This window comes from Triturus cristatus, chromosome 11 (genome assembly GCF_964204655.1).
Source record: "Triturus cristatus chromosome 11, aTriCri1.1, whole genome shotgun sequence".
NCBI classification, from domain to species: Eukaryota; Metazoa; Chordata; class Amphibia; order Caudata; family Salamandridae; genus Triturus; species Triturus cristatus.
The window spans coordinates 855,461,218-855,475,364 of NC_140594.1; the positions used below are offsets into that span (position 1 = coordinate 855,461,218).

The 14,147-nt window shown below is 42.8% G+C and overlaps 1 protein-coding gene across 1 annotated transcript in view; it reads right to left on the reverse strand.

Moving 5' to 3' along the window:
• Nucleotides 1-12,443: 12,443 nt before the first annotated feature.
• Nucleotides 12,444-14,147, reverse strand: part of LOC146785538 (coagulation factor X-like) — a 214,879-nt gene continuing 213,175 nt past the window's right edge. Inside the window, exon 9 of the mRNA XM_085634669.1 lies at nucleotides 12,444-13,946. Coding sequence (XP_085490795.1) covers nucleotides 13,372-13,946 — 575 coding nt within the window. The 3' untranslated portion in view covers nucleotides 12,444-13,371. The remainder of the gene's footprint in view (nucleotides 13,947-14,147) is intronic.

Sequence of the window (14,147 nt, forward strand, 5' to 3'; positions counted from 1 at the left end):
AGACATAAAACAATTTGTGATACATCTGATCAAGGAAGTATTTCAGGTTAAATGTACAAAGGAAGAACTCTTGTTAGACATACAGAGAGTACATAGAGATCCATATAGAAAGATTGCTAACAAAGCGAAACCAAGGAAGATCTTGGTAAACTTCCATACATATAGTCTGAAGGAAGAAATTCTTCTTAAGGCTTTGTAAAAAGGCTCCTTGTTTGTAGATGGTTTTAGTTTTGAGATTAGGTCAGACATCTCACAACTAACGGCTACCAAGCAATGCGAGTTGGGAAAGTTGACCGAGTCTTTTAAAAGCCTGGGAGCCACTGCCCAATTAAAATTTCCTGCTAGCCTCCGAGTAATGTTTAATAATAAGATGCTGACTTTTTGTAGGGTTGAAGAAGCAGAAGAGTTTTTAAAATCTATATCAGGAGTTGCAGTATGATCGTAGCATCCTTTTGCTAATCCGTTAATCTGCAATTTATATAATTCCGATTATGCCGAGTTTAAAGTTATTATTAATGTTTTTCTTGTGTGGGGGAGGGTGTACAGATTATTAAATCTTATCGCAATCAGCGCCTCCCCAGGCCAGTCATGGCCTTCTGTAGATATGAGGGAGGTTTCCCAAGGGTTGGGGGAGGTTTACCAGTATATTCTTTTGCACGGGTGTGGGAGCAGTGGGAGAAAATGAAGAAAATTGTAGTCCTCGTTATGCGTTATAACCCAGGCAGAAATAGAGCTATTAGAATAAAACGCAAAAGTAAGAATTAAAAGATGATAGTTAAACAGAAATTATTGATAGAGTTCCTTTCATGGAATGTAAATGGGTTAAGGGGGGGGGGTCATAGATGTGAGAGGATACTGCAATAACTGAAAGATTCTTCAGCCCAAGTCATTCTGCTCCAAGAAACACATTTAATGGGGGATGAGATGAGAGAGTTGTTTGAGAACAGGGGTTGGATTCAAAGTATGATATGTACAGAACAACAACTCACTATAAGGGGGGTGGCAATTTTGTTTAAAAATAACCCCCAAATGAAAGTAGTAGCAAATAAGGTGGACAAGGCTGAAGGTGGGTAATAGTCAAGGTCAAATATCACGAACAATTATATACGATGGTGGGCTATTATGGGCCCAATATCGATGACCCTATTCCTTTCAGTAATCTGCTTGCTGAATTGTCGGATTTCCCCGACCCTGTCATAATGGCAGGGGATTTTAATGTGGTGCTTGATGATAACCTTGATCGTTCAGCTAAAAATAGGAGCATAAAGCATAATAAGACAAGGGCATTAATAAAAAATACAATAAAGACCCTTGGTTTATGCAATATATGGAAGGAAAAGAAGGGTCTCATGAAAAGTTTCACTTTTCACAACAAAAAATATGGGCATCAGTCCAGAATAGACCTCTTCTTGGTGGACCAAAAGCTAAGAAATCAAGTGTGCAATGTAAATCATATGGGTGCACATTTGTTTGATCATTCAGCAATAACATTGATGTTAGGTCAACCAATTGTAGCTCCTCAACGCAGATAGACTATGGATCGCTCCATACTGTCTGAGGAGGAGACAATAAGTAGATTGGGCCTGGAATCTCAGGAATTTTTTGAATTAATTCAGATAGCGCCCCAGCAGGGATCATTTGGGACACCTTCAAGGCATTTTTAAGGGGTAGGATCACATCAATTCAGCTATATAAAAATGAACAGCGAAAGATGGAAATTACTAGCATAGAAAATAAAATACAGAGCTTGGAACATAAAATACAATCTAAGGAAGTAGAATTAGAAATCTAAACCCTTAAGACGGACTTATTCTCGGTAGTAGAAAGACGGTTGCAAGAGAGATGGCAAGCCAGCAAGTTGGCCCATTTTAATTATGGGGAGGGCTGTGGCAAGTTACTTGCCTGAAAAATTAAAAGCGATCAAGCTAGGAACTATATAAAAGAACTTAATCAGGGCAATGCTGGAGGTCCTACCATAGTGGGAAGTAGTGTAGAAGAAACGATGTTAAAATACTATGAGGAAGTATATAAAGGAGATCTCTGCACAACAGGGGAGGGGGTATCAGCAAGGCTTGAGCAAGAACTACCTCATAAGATATCGAAATCTGAAAAAAAAATGCAATTAATGATATAATAACAGAAGAAGAAATAGAAAATGCTATAAAATCAGGGAAACCAAGTAAGGCACCATGGCCCGACGGGCTGCCCATGGAGGTTTTCAAGAAATTATGTAAATATCTGTTGCCAGCAATCAGTGAACTATTTACGGCCATCTTTGAAAATGGAGAAGAGATCCCTCCTTCATGGAACGAGGCTACTGTGACCCTGATTCTTAAACCTGATAAAAAAAACAGACTGCTGCGACTCATATAGACCTATTTCCTTGCTAAATTCGGATTACAAGATATTTTCAAAAATATTAGCGGATAGGCTAAATGGAGTAGTGGGAACACTCCTCCATGAAGATCAAAAAGGGTTCGTACGTGGAAGAAGCATTAAGGACCTAACCTATAGCCTAATAGGTGCCATTGATCTAGCCATAGTGGATAACGAGCCATTAGCGGTCATTACAGTGGATGCAACCAAGGCCTTTGATCGGGTGAACTGGTCGTATCTATATGAAATATTAAACCTGTTAAATTTAGGGGGAAATTTTTGTAGGGCTATTAGACAAATATACAAAAACCCTACAGCAAAAATCCTAATAAACGGGCGGCTAACGGAACAATTTTAACATATTTAGAGGGACAAGACAGGGGTGCCCGTTATCCCCCCTGCTCTTTAATTTATACATTGAACCACTGGCAGAGAAAATTAGGAAGCACAAAGAGATACTCCCTTTCTATTCTAGGGATTGGCAAAAAAAAGTGGGACTATATGCAGACGACCTGGTGGTATATACTTCTAACCTCATTTCAGCACTGCCAAGAGTCCATGAGCTGGTGGCGGGATTTGGCAAGATTTCAGGATATCAAATTAATCAAGAAAAAACAGTCATAATGACCTGGAATATTACCACGTAAGAAAATTGTGTTAAAAAAGAAATGCGGTACCAGGGCATAAAAATCATGGAGAAAATAGAGCAAATTCCTGAAGCTAATTTCCAAAGGGTTAACAAGGAAATAGGGCAACTACTTTTAGGATGGTCCCATCTGCCTCTATCTATCTATGGAAGAATTAACATCTTTAAAATGACTATCCTCCCAAAGATCACCTTTCTTTTCCAGAATATTCCATTAGCCTTTAAAGATGAGTGGTTAAAAAAAACTCAATCTAAAATATCTAGCTTTATTTGGGCCTCTAAAGGTGTACGTATTTCATGGAAAAAACGAAGACGTAAATACGAGAAGGGGGGCCTAAAACTAACATACTATGCCTGGGTTTTTGTATTAAAAGGGGGGAAATAATTATTTAAGGGACCAGAAGATTCAGAAATAGGGAGAATGTACACAGCAATGCAAAAAAATATAAAGGGGGGTGAATACGGCTTTATATAAATATGGAGACCCGCGTTTTTTAAAACAAAATCGCCTAAAGAGCTTACGGAACTTAGCGGAAATGTGGCATACAATCAGAAGAAAGTTAAAACTCAGTTACTACAGTGGCTTTGCGCCAATTTTTGACTCTCCTGGATCTCCAGAATGGACAAAAGATTGCATGGTACGTCCATTGAAGAACATAGGAATTGCTAAATGGAGTCATCTGATTAAGAATGGGTCCTTAATTCCCTGGGAAGAGATTCAAACACTCTCCAACGGCCATCTCTCGAAATACAAGTAGTTGGAGTCTCACTGTTGGCTGTGGAGCAGGACTTCCCAGTAAATTGGAAGAGATTTTTTTAACTAGAGGAACTGTGAAAAGAGAGGTGGCAAAAGTCTACTGGTTGTTAATGGAGATTGCGGAGGGAGATTTCAATCTGCCAGGTGAACTGTGGGAGAAATACTTGCCGAGAGAACAGATCCAAGACCTATGGCAAGTATCATGTGATTTACTATACAATACAGTTCGGCCCGCAAATTTAAGGCGGAACCCCCTCTTCTGTCTTCACGGGTGTATTGGACTCCGTATAGACTATCTAAATTGGGCAGCGGTACACCAGTCAGATGTTCAAAATGCCAAGAAAATTGATATTTATTTTAATACTACTTGCGCGGAGAGAAATTTTTAAATTGTGGGTCAAAGCGTTTTCCCCCAGTACAATAGAATGGCTGGCTTCAATTAAGTGTGTAAACAAGCTGGATAGAATATATAAATTTAAGTGAAATGCATTCTGGCTTCCTTATGAGGTGTGGGCACAGTCACAAAATAGCTAAGTCCAATGATTAACCCACCCTACATAGTACTACCAATAAGCTCTGAAGGCTGCCACCAGTGTGGTTTAAGGCACCTAAGGTAGAGCGCAGATGGTTAAATGTAGAGGGTATTGCGCCAGGTTGAAAAAAAGATCACTAGAGGTGTCTCCTGAAAGTGATCATGGTTTTCTGATTGATATAAACCTGGGTAATGAGGACTGAAGAAAAAAAATTATTTTAAAAAAAAAAGAGAATCCCCTCTTGACATTCCATCAGCCAGAGACAGGGGTCCAACACCTGCCAAAGGTAGGCAATCCTGATACAGCCCTGTCAAGGTTAGAATTGATCCCATGCTACAAAATGAGAGGACACCATGATATCTTAAACAGCAGCGCCATCCTAAAGGTGACTAGCACTCTGCATAGCCAGAATCGTTTACAATCCAAGCACATAGAAGCAGTTGAATTCAAACCCAATACGTAAATCCCAAGTGTTGAAATCACGGTGGTCAACTGGGTCAATCCAACAATAGCAACTCAAGTTTGTCAGAACAAGGAAGAATTTTCAAGATGGGTTATCAAAATAAGAAGGATGGAGTCGGAGTTGTGCCCAAGCCCCCTACTTTCCTCACAGGGTCGACAAAATCAAAGCGCTATTTCCAACCAGAGGAGTTTTAAGGGGGGTAATTGGTGCTACAGAACCAATCAAATCTAGAGCTTGCCTAGAAATATCAAGCAAACATCAACCTGACAGATTAGGAGAACCATCAAATACAAGGCTGGTCACTATAAAGCCACCAAATGGATCCTTGCCAAGGGCCCCGTGCGAGGCATGGGTTCAAAGGCAAGGTTTGCCCATTTCGGAACAAATACAGTTAAAATGTTGATCCAGGAACACGAATGACCTCAGCAGCAAGGTGGGTGAGAATTATTTCACAACTTACTTACAACATTTTGTCCTCCTGCTATTGCAGGAAACTTGGGTAGAAACGTAGACACCATTAGTCTGCTTTAAAGAATATCACAATAAAGCCACTAAACTTGATCGGGCTTGAAGAGCTATGGGAGGCCTTTCCATCTACATCGCCACCAATCTCCAATTGGACCAGGGACGTTTAGACCTGGGCCTTTCTTGAATACAATGTGTCAAACTCTCAGCCTCCTCCCCTTTACATAACCACTTCATTCTCTTAGTTCTAAATGTATGTATACATCCAGGTAATAAGAGCAACAGTGATAAAATAAAGGCTTTGACTGCCCTGATCAAAACTCTCCAATCCACTTTTTCTCATGCCAACCTGGTGCTGTTAGGGAACAAAGCAGATGTGAGAAGGCCCCAGTCCATCAAGTACAGACCCACCAAGCCTTACCACCAATTATCTTAAACTACACAAGTACAGACGAGTGAGGAAAGTCTTGTATCCGTGCCTTAGAAAGCATTGGCCTTTGTACATTAAATAGGCGTTTTCCCTAGGATCAAACGACAGCATATACCAGGCTGTCACACAAAACAAATGCAGTCTTGAACTATACACTGGCAAGTATGCAATGTTTAATCACTTTGGCATTACCTGTAGCGTGGGAAGTGACCACTTTCCCCAGCACTTCGAGCTAAAGATCTGCCCATTACGGGTCACAGCAGTAAATAACATGTTAACATCTCCCAGGGCCTTCAGCCTAAAACACCTCACAAGCTCAGACCTCGCCACAGAGAAGATAATAGACTTTGCCACTGTCTACCTGGCAATTGACCCCCTGGCTTGCCTTAAACCATTAACTCCCATACGGGCAAGGAAGTCTTGTCAACTCCCTTATTCCCACCTTTCCAATTAAATCTATTCCAAAGCAAGGCACAAACTTCACGGGGGCAGAGTGGTCTAAACCCCCCCCCCCCCCACCCAATTACTATTGAAGCAAAGGCAGATCCGACGGGCTCTCAAAGCAGACTCCCAGATCAACTAAGAAACCAGAAACAAGCTCTTCTTAATAAGGCAAGTGTATAGAAAAGCCATATGATCAGCCAAAATCACCTATCAAACAAAGGTATGGACAAATCTCCTTCATATGAGCAAACAGCAAACGGTATTGGGCTGAGATCAACAAACTTGCAAACAGGAAACGGATTGCACACATTGCAGCCGTTTATACTTTTGACAACTTTGTCTGTCCATTAAGGCCTGCATTCGCACACTCCGGGGCCCGTGGCCAACCTACTTCAATGGAGAACCCTCAGTCTGCCAGTTGTCAGACCATTTGCAGGTACTACACATTTTTAAACAACTTAGATCTGATGGGGCCCCAGGATCAAATGGACCCCAAAACATTGTATTTTAAAAAAGATCGACCATTTTGGGCCACTCACTTAATCCCGCTGTTCAACTACGCTTTCCTCACCAAATTTATCCTGCCATTCTGGCGAGGCAGTATACTCCCTTCTATCTACAAATCATTCTCACAGTCCAATCCCCCAAACTACAGATTGATCACACTTATCGGCGTGGAAGCAATGATCTACACCTCAAATCTTTTGATTGACCTGAAAGCTTGGGTTTCCACCACAAACATCATCCCAAAAACCCAGACAGGACTCAGAGCAGGCATAAACACAACAACCAATCTTCTGGCTGAATTAAACACAACAGCCAATCTTCTGGCATTCAGCCTCCTCGTAGAAAAGGCAAAAGCCAAAAGAACCAAGCTTTATGCATGCTTCGTGGACCTGTAAACAGTTTTTGATAGGGTTCCAAGGGATCGTCTTTGGGCACAAATGGCCCGTTTGGGAGTGATATCAAAACTGTTGGAAGCTATTATCAACTATACTCAGAGACTTGGGTCAAAAGCAAGGTCGGCGTTCCCCATAGAACCACTCACAAGATCAGCACATATGTAGGTCTACAGCAGAGGTGTGTTCTAGCCCCCTGTGTAATTAACATCTGTACGGCTGACCTTGACAACCAACTGGCCCAAGTAGTGTGCAACCCAACCAAACTAGCTCATGAACCACTAGAATGCTTTCAATTAGCTGATGATATCATCTTACTTAGCCGAACCCCGATTGCCCTTCAGCGCCTTATTATCCAACTGGTCAAATACACCCAAATGTTGGGCTTGGAATTAAACCATAACAAAAAAAGTGGTATGTTTCTCAACTTCATCTCTGAGAACCAACCACCCCCTTCATTTGAAAAGCCTCAGGTCAGCCTTTAGTATTGGTTAAACCTTACAAAATATTTTGATGTGCACATGGTCGCCCAACTAACCTTCAGAGAGCGTCTCTCCTCTAGAAGAGCCACTGCAAGCAAAATTCACTTCACCTTCAAACTGCTACAAAAAGATCATGCAGCATATTACGTTAGTATCTGCTTCAGGTCATCAGTGCAAGGTTTTTACCATCACTCACCTATGGCTCCAAACTATTGAAAGGGAACGACGTAACCACAATAAACTTGCTCCAATCGACTCTCTTTTAGTAATGATTCGCTCTCCCACAACATACTTCACAATCTCTGGTTAGACTGGAGTTTGGCCTGTTTCATCCCGTTCCAGTGAGGAGTTATCAAATTCTCCTGGAAACCCAGAACAGCTTTATTAGACTCAATAGTCTGCACTTGCTGGTTAGAAATGGAAAGGAAGAATCATTACAAAAGCTCATGGCCAATTGTCCTCCAGCAGGCCATTTGCGCCCTAAAACTAGAAACAGCCTGGAACTCAATCATGGAATTCGCCACCTTTAAAGGAGCAATAAGAGTGCAAAACTGAAATCTTGGATCATCGACAAGGCAGACTTCGCGCACGAACGGCACGCGTGGGCAGTCGTGCAATCATGCAACTCCTGGGGCCCACAGCCATATTTGACCCCACATCTTTCAGCTGCCACAAAACAAAGCTTATTGGTCGTCCAGCATGGCTATAATTTCCTTCAAAGGACCCTTGTACCCACCTGGAAGAAGGCTTGGCCAAACAAGCACTGCCGTTTATGTGGTCACAGTCAAAGCATGCTCCATCTAATCTGTGTATGCCCTAGCCTAGCCTCATATCTTGTAGGAGGACATTGCTACGCCCAGCACTGAGAGCCCTTCAAATCGGGTCCTGTCGCCCTGCAGTAATGACACTCTTGAGCGGCAATTCCATCCATCCAACTAGCATACAAGACAACCAGGTCTCTGCTCAATGCAATAAAGCAGCTTCCACAGCAAGCACTGCACGGTTTTAACCATGATCTAGTATTGACGGAAAGGCCAACGTTGGAAGCAGCAAGGGTCTAACATCAACAAGCATTGGCATAACCAATAGGTCTCGCCATTGGGACCTTATAAGTATTTAATTATGCTGCACAATAATATCCTTGGTGCAACATCAACTGTTGCATGGCTAAACACTTATAATGTCCCAAAGGCAAGACATATTGGCTATGTCAATGCTTGTTTTCGGAGTGCCTCTTGCTTTTACAGAATCAGACATGGAGAGAGTGCACACTCATGTCATCCAATGGCACAGTTTTCTAGGTAGGTTACACCACAAAGACTTAGCAAAGGCTGTCATTGTTTTTAAAAATGAAAGCATACAAGGGAAGAAAAGCTGGCTACGGTCTTTGGAGCAATCATTTTCTAAAGGCACCCAAAACAAACTGGTGCAATTGATCCAAGGACGAGCGATTTTCCCAGGCTTGGGTTTGTTTACATACGCAATCCATGAAAGGTGCCAGGCTACAGTTAAGAGACACATGTGTCATTGTGTTGTAGCATTTATATAGCGCGTCATACTTCATTCTGGACATCAAAGCACATTATTTGACATGTAACAGACGAATAAAAGTGCTTAAAAAGAGAGGTTTCAATACAGTCCAACACAAGAAATTAGATATTCTCCCACAGGCAACTTCAAGGCCTGAACATTCAGATGGTCACATACAGATCAACACAAGAACCAGATACTTGGACACAGACAAAACCAATACCTTAACATCCAGATACTAAGACACAGGAAACCTGCAACCTCAACATCCAGAGACTAATATACCGAGAAAACCAAGATCTGAACATCAGGAGGTTCACGTACATACCAACAGAAGACCCAGATACTTGGATACAGGCAAACCAAAGTCTTTTAAGCCCAGAAGTTTAGATACAGACCAACACAAGAAAAAAGGTACTTGCACATGGGTAAATCCAAGACCTTAACATTTAGAGATTGAAATACAGACCATCTCAAGAGACAAATACTTAAATACAAACAAAACCTACACGTCACAATCCAGAGACTTACACACACACACATACACAAACCTAAGACACCAAGCTCCAGAGACTAGTAGACAGATAAACTGCACACCTCAACATGAAGAGGTTCAGATGCAGGCGAACACAACATTCCGACGCTTGGACACAGGCAAACACAAGACCTCAACACCCAAAAACTGAGGGGCCTGTGTAGAGTTGGGCAGCTCAACTCCTGAGGTGGCACAGGCCTACCTGCTGAATTATAAGGTTTACATTGGCCTAGCAAAGAACTTATGCTGAATTTGCTCCGGGCCGACATGGCTGAAGCTCCTTCAGTAAAAATGTATTGAGAGACAGTTAGCCATGTCATGGTGGCATGCTTGGCATTGGTTTTGATTTCTCAAGCAAACCACCAAAACTGAGTTTGCTTCTGAAAAGAAAAAACTAAATGCTTCTGATCAGCTGTCAGTTTTCTCATGGTGCACTGGGGTCATTTGTGTCATTTTCATGTCTGGGACGTCCATGCTGTTCGTAGCATTCGTGAACATGGCAAATGTGTGTGTTGGAAGTTCTCTTCTAAATTGGGCGGGGCTTCAGATGTATTGTAGTGGACAGCCCTGTGGTTATTGGACCTCTGTCTACAGTTTTCTGACATCAGAGTCAGATGAGACCCTGACGGATAACGCATAGGAGAGTGAGCTTGGTGGGCAAGACATCCACCTGTTTATGACCAGTGCCCCACTTTGGCTGAATCTTAAATGACCCTCTAAGACACAGATAACCCCAAACATCACTAGAGAGAAGGATAAAGACTTATTCAAGACTTCTTCATCAAAAAATTCACATTCAGAGCATCACATGACCTCCGTATTCTGACACTCGCCCACGAGACTTTAAGAACTAACCAACAGATGAGCGGAGCATATAGCGGCCAGGGACAGACGCACCCAGAGCTGCAGGGTTCCTCCTCAGAGATGGACCCATGGCTGTAACAGGCAGAGTTCTTAACACACTCTGATCTGAGGATGTGGAAGCTGGTGGGTCACTGGAAGCAGGTGAAAGGTGGTGACAGCCAGAACCTCTGACATAGATGGGGTGCCACTACAGGGAGTATGGGGGCAGAGGGGCTTGTCACCAGCCACCTAGTGACAGCCACATCCAGCAAAAACACTCTGCCCTCAGAGCCATGGATCAGTGAAGTTGTTCTTATATGCTTTTCACTCTTTACCTACTCTGGCATTCTATAAGAGTATTTACCTTTTCTAGGATATTGTGTTTCTGTATTTTTTTTGTTCATGCAACATTTTACTTGTATACAGGGCATATTGTTATTAGAGTCCCTCTCTGTCTGTGTGAGTGCAGGTTGTTGGTGTTTATAACGGGACATCCTTGAGTACTCAGGCCAAAGGATGAGCAAATGTATCAAGGGGTTCAGAAAAAATGCTCATGCAGTCCTTGGCCTCCCTGCAGAGCACACAGAGCAATGATCAGCTGTGCCAATTGTAGTTGTAATTATGTGTGAAAGTGTGTAAGGGAGGTAGACAGCTGTTGAAATATTCAGAGGGCGAAAGTTAAAGAGCATGCAGTGCTTACAGGTGAGGGGATGCTTTTTGTGTCTGCGTGGAGATGGTAAAATGAAGAAGATGCAAGGAAGAATGTGTAGGAGAGAGTGCAGAGAGGGTGCGTAAGAGGAAAGAGATGAAGTGTGAGAGATGCAGATGGAGGGCTTCAGAAAGATAATAGGAGAAAAGGGTTGTTTGCTAACAGAGAAACTGCAGGAGAAAGTGGTGTGAAGAGAAGGCTACATACCTTGGTTATGTTTCATTCACAGTCTGCTTAAAATGTTTACATTACACATGCTTCATGATTGCATGTTCTAGGTGGCCCAACAGTTTATATAGTACCCCTTTTGCACCAGCCCCCCTCCCTCCCCAACACCAAAAAAAATAACTTTTAGAGAAGCCACTGAACCCAGGACTTCATTTAAACGTGACATTCTAGCTGCTAATGCCAACTTCATTCACACCGTCAGCCATCTCCATAAAGCAAACGCAAGTGTTCCAAAACAAGCAGTGGCTGAGCCCTGCGTCTGTGGGCGCCGCATAATGTTTTATTTGAAGTGGTGCTGGAATTTTTGTTAACAATAGAAGTGATAAGTTGTTGAAAGCCCTGTTTAGACAGATAGGGCTTATTTGGCATTCACATTAAGTTGTTTGACAAAATGTTTTGAATTGAATTAGTTCACTTCAAAGGTGCGCCACATTCGGTGACTGCTGCCGCTGATGAGTATTACAGCTAGAGCCGCGTGACCCGGCAGAAGGCCTACCGCATTCGCTGCCGTTTAAAGGGGCATGCGTGCAGGGGCCGGCGTGAGCCCCCCACACGGTGCTCTCTTTGGGAATCACAAGGAATTCCCCACCCCATGTTCAATGTTGTGTCCATTAAAAGTGAACTTGTGAGAATTTCTGAGGTGTGCGTGCGGTCATCGATTCACACTCTACTGCCCTCCAGTGGCGGAACTTTGTATCCCTTTGTAAAACAGTTAAAAAAACAAGCAGCAGCTGTTTTGAAGCCCTCGTGCTTGTGCTGGCCTCCACCTTGCGGGAGAGAACAGCAGCGGTTCGAGAGCCATATGTTTTCAATTAGCACGCACGCCGCTGCTCGCTCCCGCAAGGTGGATGCCAGCACAAGCACGAGTGTGCTTCAAAAGGAGCAGAACGATTTCTAAAGATAATCTCCTAGTGCAGCGCATGCGCGCTGCCTAGGCGAGACCTAAAAAGCGGCAACAAATTGTGCAAAGCCACGCATCTCAGCACTTTAGAGACTGTCACTTTTACCAATTACAATGAATCTCATGCCTAGACCCCCAGCAACAGGGTAATGGCATCTCACCAATCAGATGAATCTTATTCGATAATAATCACAGGTCTCAGTTTTCATTTATTAGATGCACTTTAATCACTAACAAGCATTGGTCACTTTACATTTACAGGCACTTTAAGCGGTGGTTTTTGGAAGGCCCAATTTAACTTTCCTCTTGCTCTAATTATGAAAGTCTGTGCCATCAGATGTGTACTCAGTGCTGCCTTGTTTTAATGCGATTGTCTGTTTTAATTTGATCTCTTGTGGACGTTACCAATTTTTTGCACAAATATTCAGATGTATACATAATATATATATTGCAATGATGTTTACATTACTGGCAATAATGAACATTATGTACTATATTATTTTGTTTAGTCCCCAGACACAGACTAAGTTCCTGCAAAATAAAAAAGGTTAGTAAATTCAAATAAATAGACTGTACATATTAATGTTATTTTTGCGAATCCCCAGTCCTTAAGTGTTTGATCAGTGAATACCACTAGGCTATGACTGGAAATCTGAATGGACTAGAAAAAGCAACTGCTTGGGTGCCTTCTCTTAAATTCGCAAACTTGTCAAAAATCTGAGACCATAAACCTTCCAATTTACAGAACATTTGCTACCAGGATCTTTAATTGTGGGTGGGGACAGGACATACACTTCTGTTAGCAGAGCAAGATGGAACACTGTGTACGTCTAGGAGGCTATTCCTTTGTCTGGGACCTGAAGAGCAGGTTAGTGAGAAGGAGGGCAAGTGGACAGTTAAAGTTTGCTCAACACGAGTAGTTGATGTAAAGTTTAATGCACAGTTTGTTGGCGATGATTAGCGAGAAGGATACTTAGCATCCGTTCTGTGGCTGAAAAAGTGTTATCGCAGTTTTGCCCCCTGTCTTCATGCCAGAGCTTGAAGGGCTGTCTCAGGTTACAACCTCCTGGTACCAGTTGAAGAGATGACACAAAAAGACATACTGAGTGTTGTGAATAGCATTCTTGTTCTCATAATCCTGTTGCTAAACCTTCTGTCTCATTTATCCCTTCGATGACTTCTTTGATCCATTGAATGTAGTCTGATACGCGTGTGTAGACTCCATATTTGCCTTCCTCAGCACAGCCTTCGCCCCAGCTGATGACTCCCATGAGGTACCAAGTATTGCGAAAAGACATGACAAACGGTCCACCACTGTCCCCTTTGCAGGAGTCCCGGGCCTCAATGCTGTAGCCAGCACAGAACATGCTGCCTGTGATGACCTGCTGAGTGGACTTCATGCACGTCGCCTGGCTCACCACAGGCAGACTGACCTTGAGGAGGAAGCGGCTAGAGGGCCCCATGTACCGGGTGGACCCCCAGCCGCTAACCATGCCTGTTTCTCCTTCCTGGAGCATCATGCGTGACAGGTTAGGGTTGGGTAAGCAGATGGGAATGGCAAAGTCATTGAACTGCACCTCACTCCTCAAGTGTAGCAGAGCAATGTCATTGTCAAAGTAGAGGCCGTTATAGTAAGGGTGCATGTAGAACTTCAACACAGCGATCTTCTGCTCATCCTGGTCACGACGGAACTTGTCAAAGTCTCCTATAAGAATGAAGAAAAAGAACAGGAAGTGATGTTCCAAGTAATGCTGAATTTGTTTGCTTTTCTACCTTTCAGTACAAGCTGGAGGTGGATCTAGTAAACCATGAGTTTATAGATTGTGCTGCTCAGCACCCCAAGTGGAGCTTAAGTATCCAATTTAAGGCACCATTATTTTGAAACGACTAAAATGTCTCTTGAATG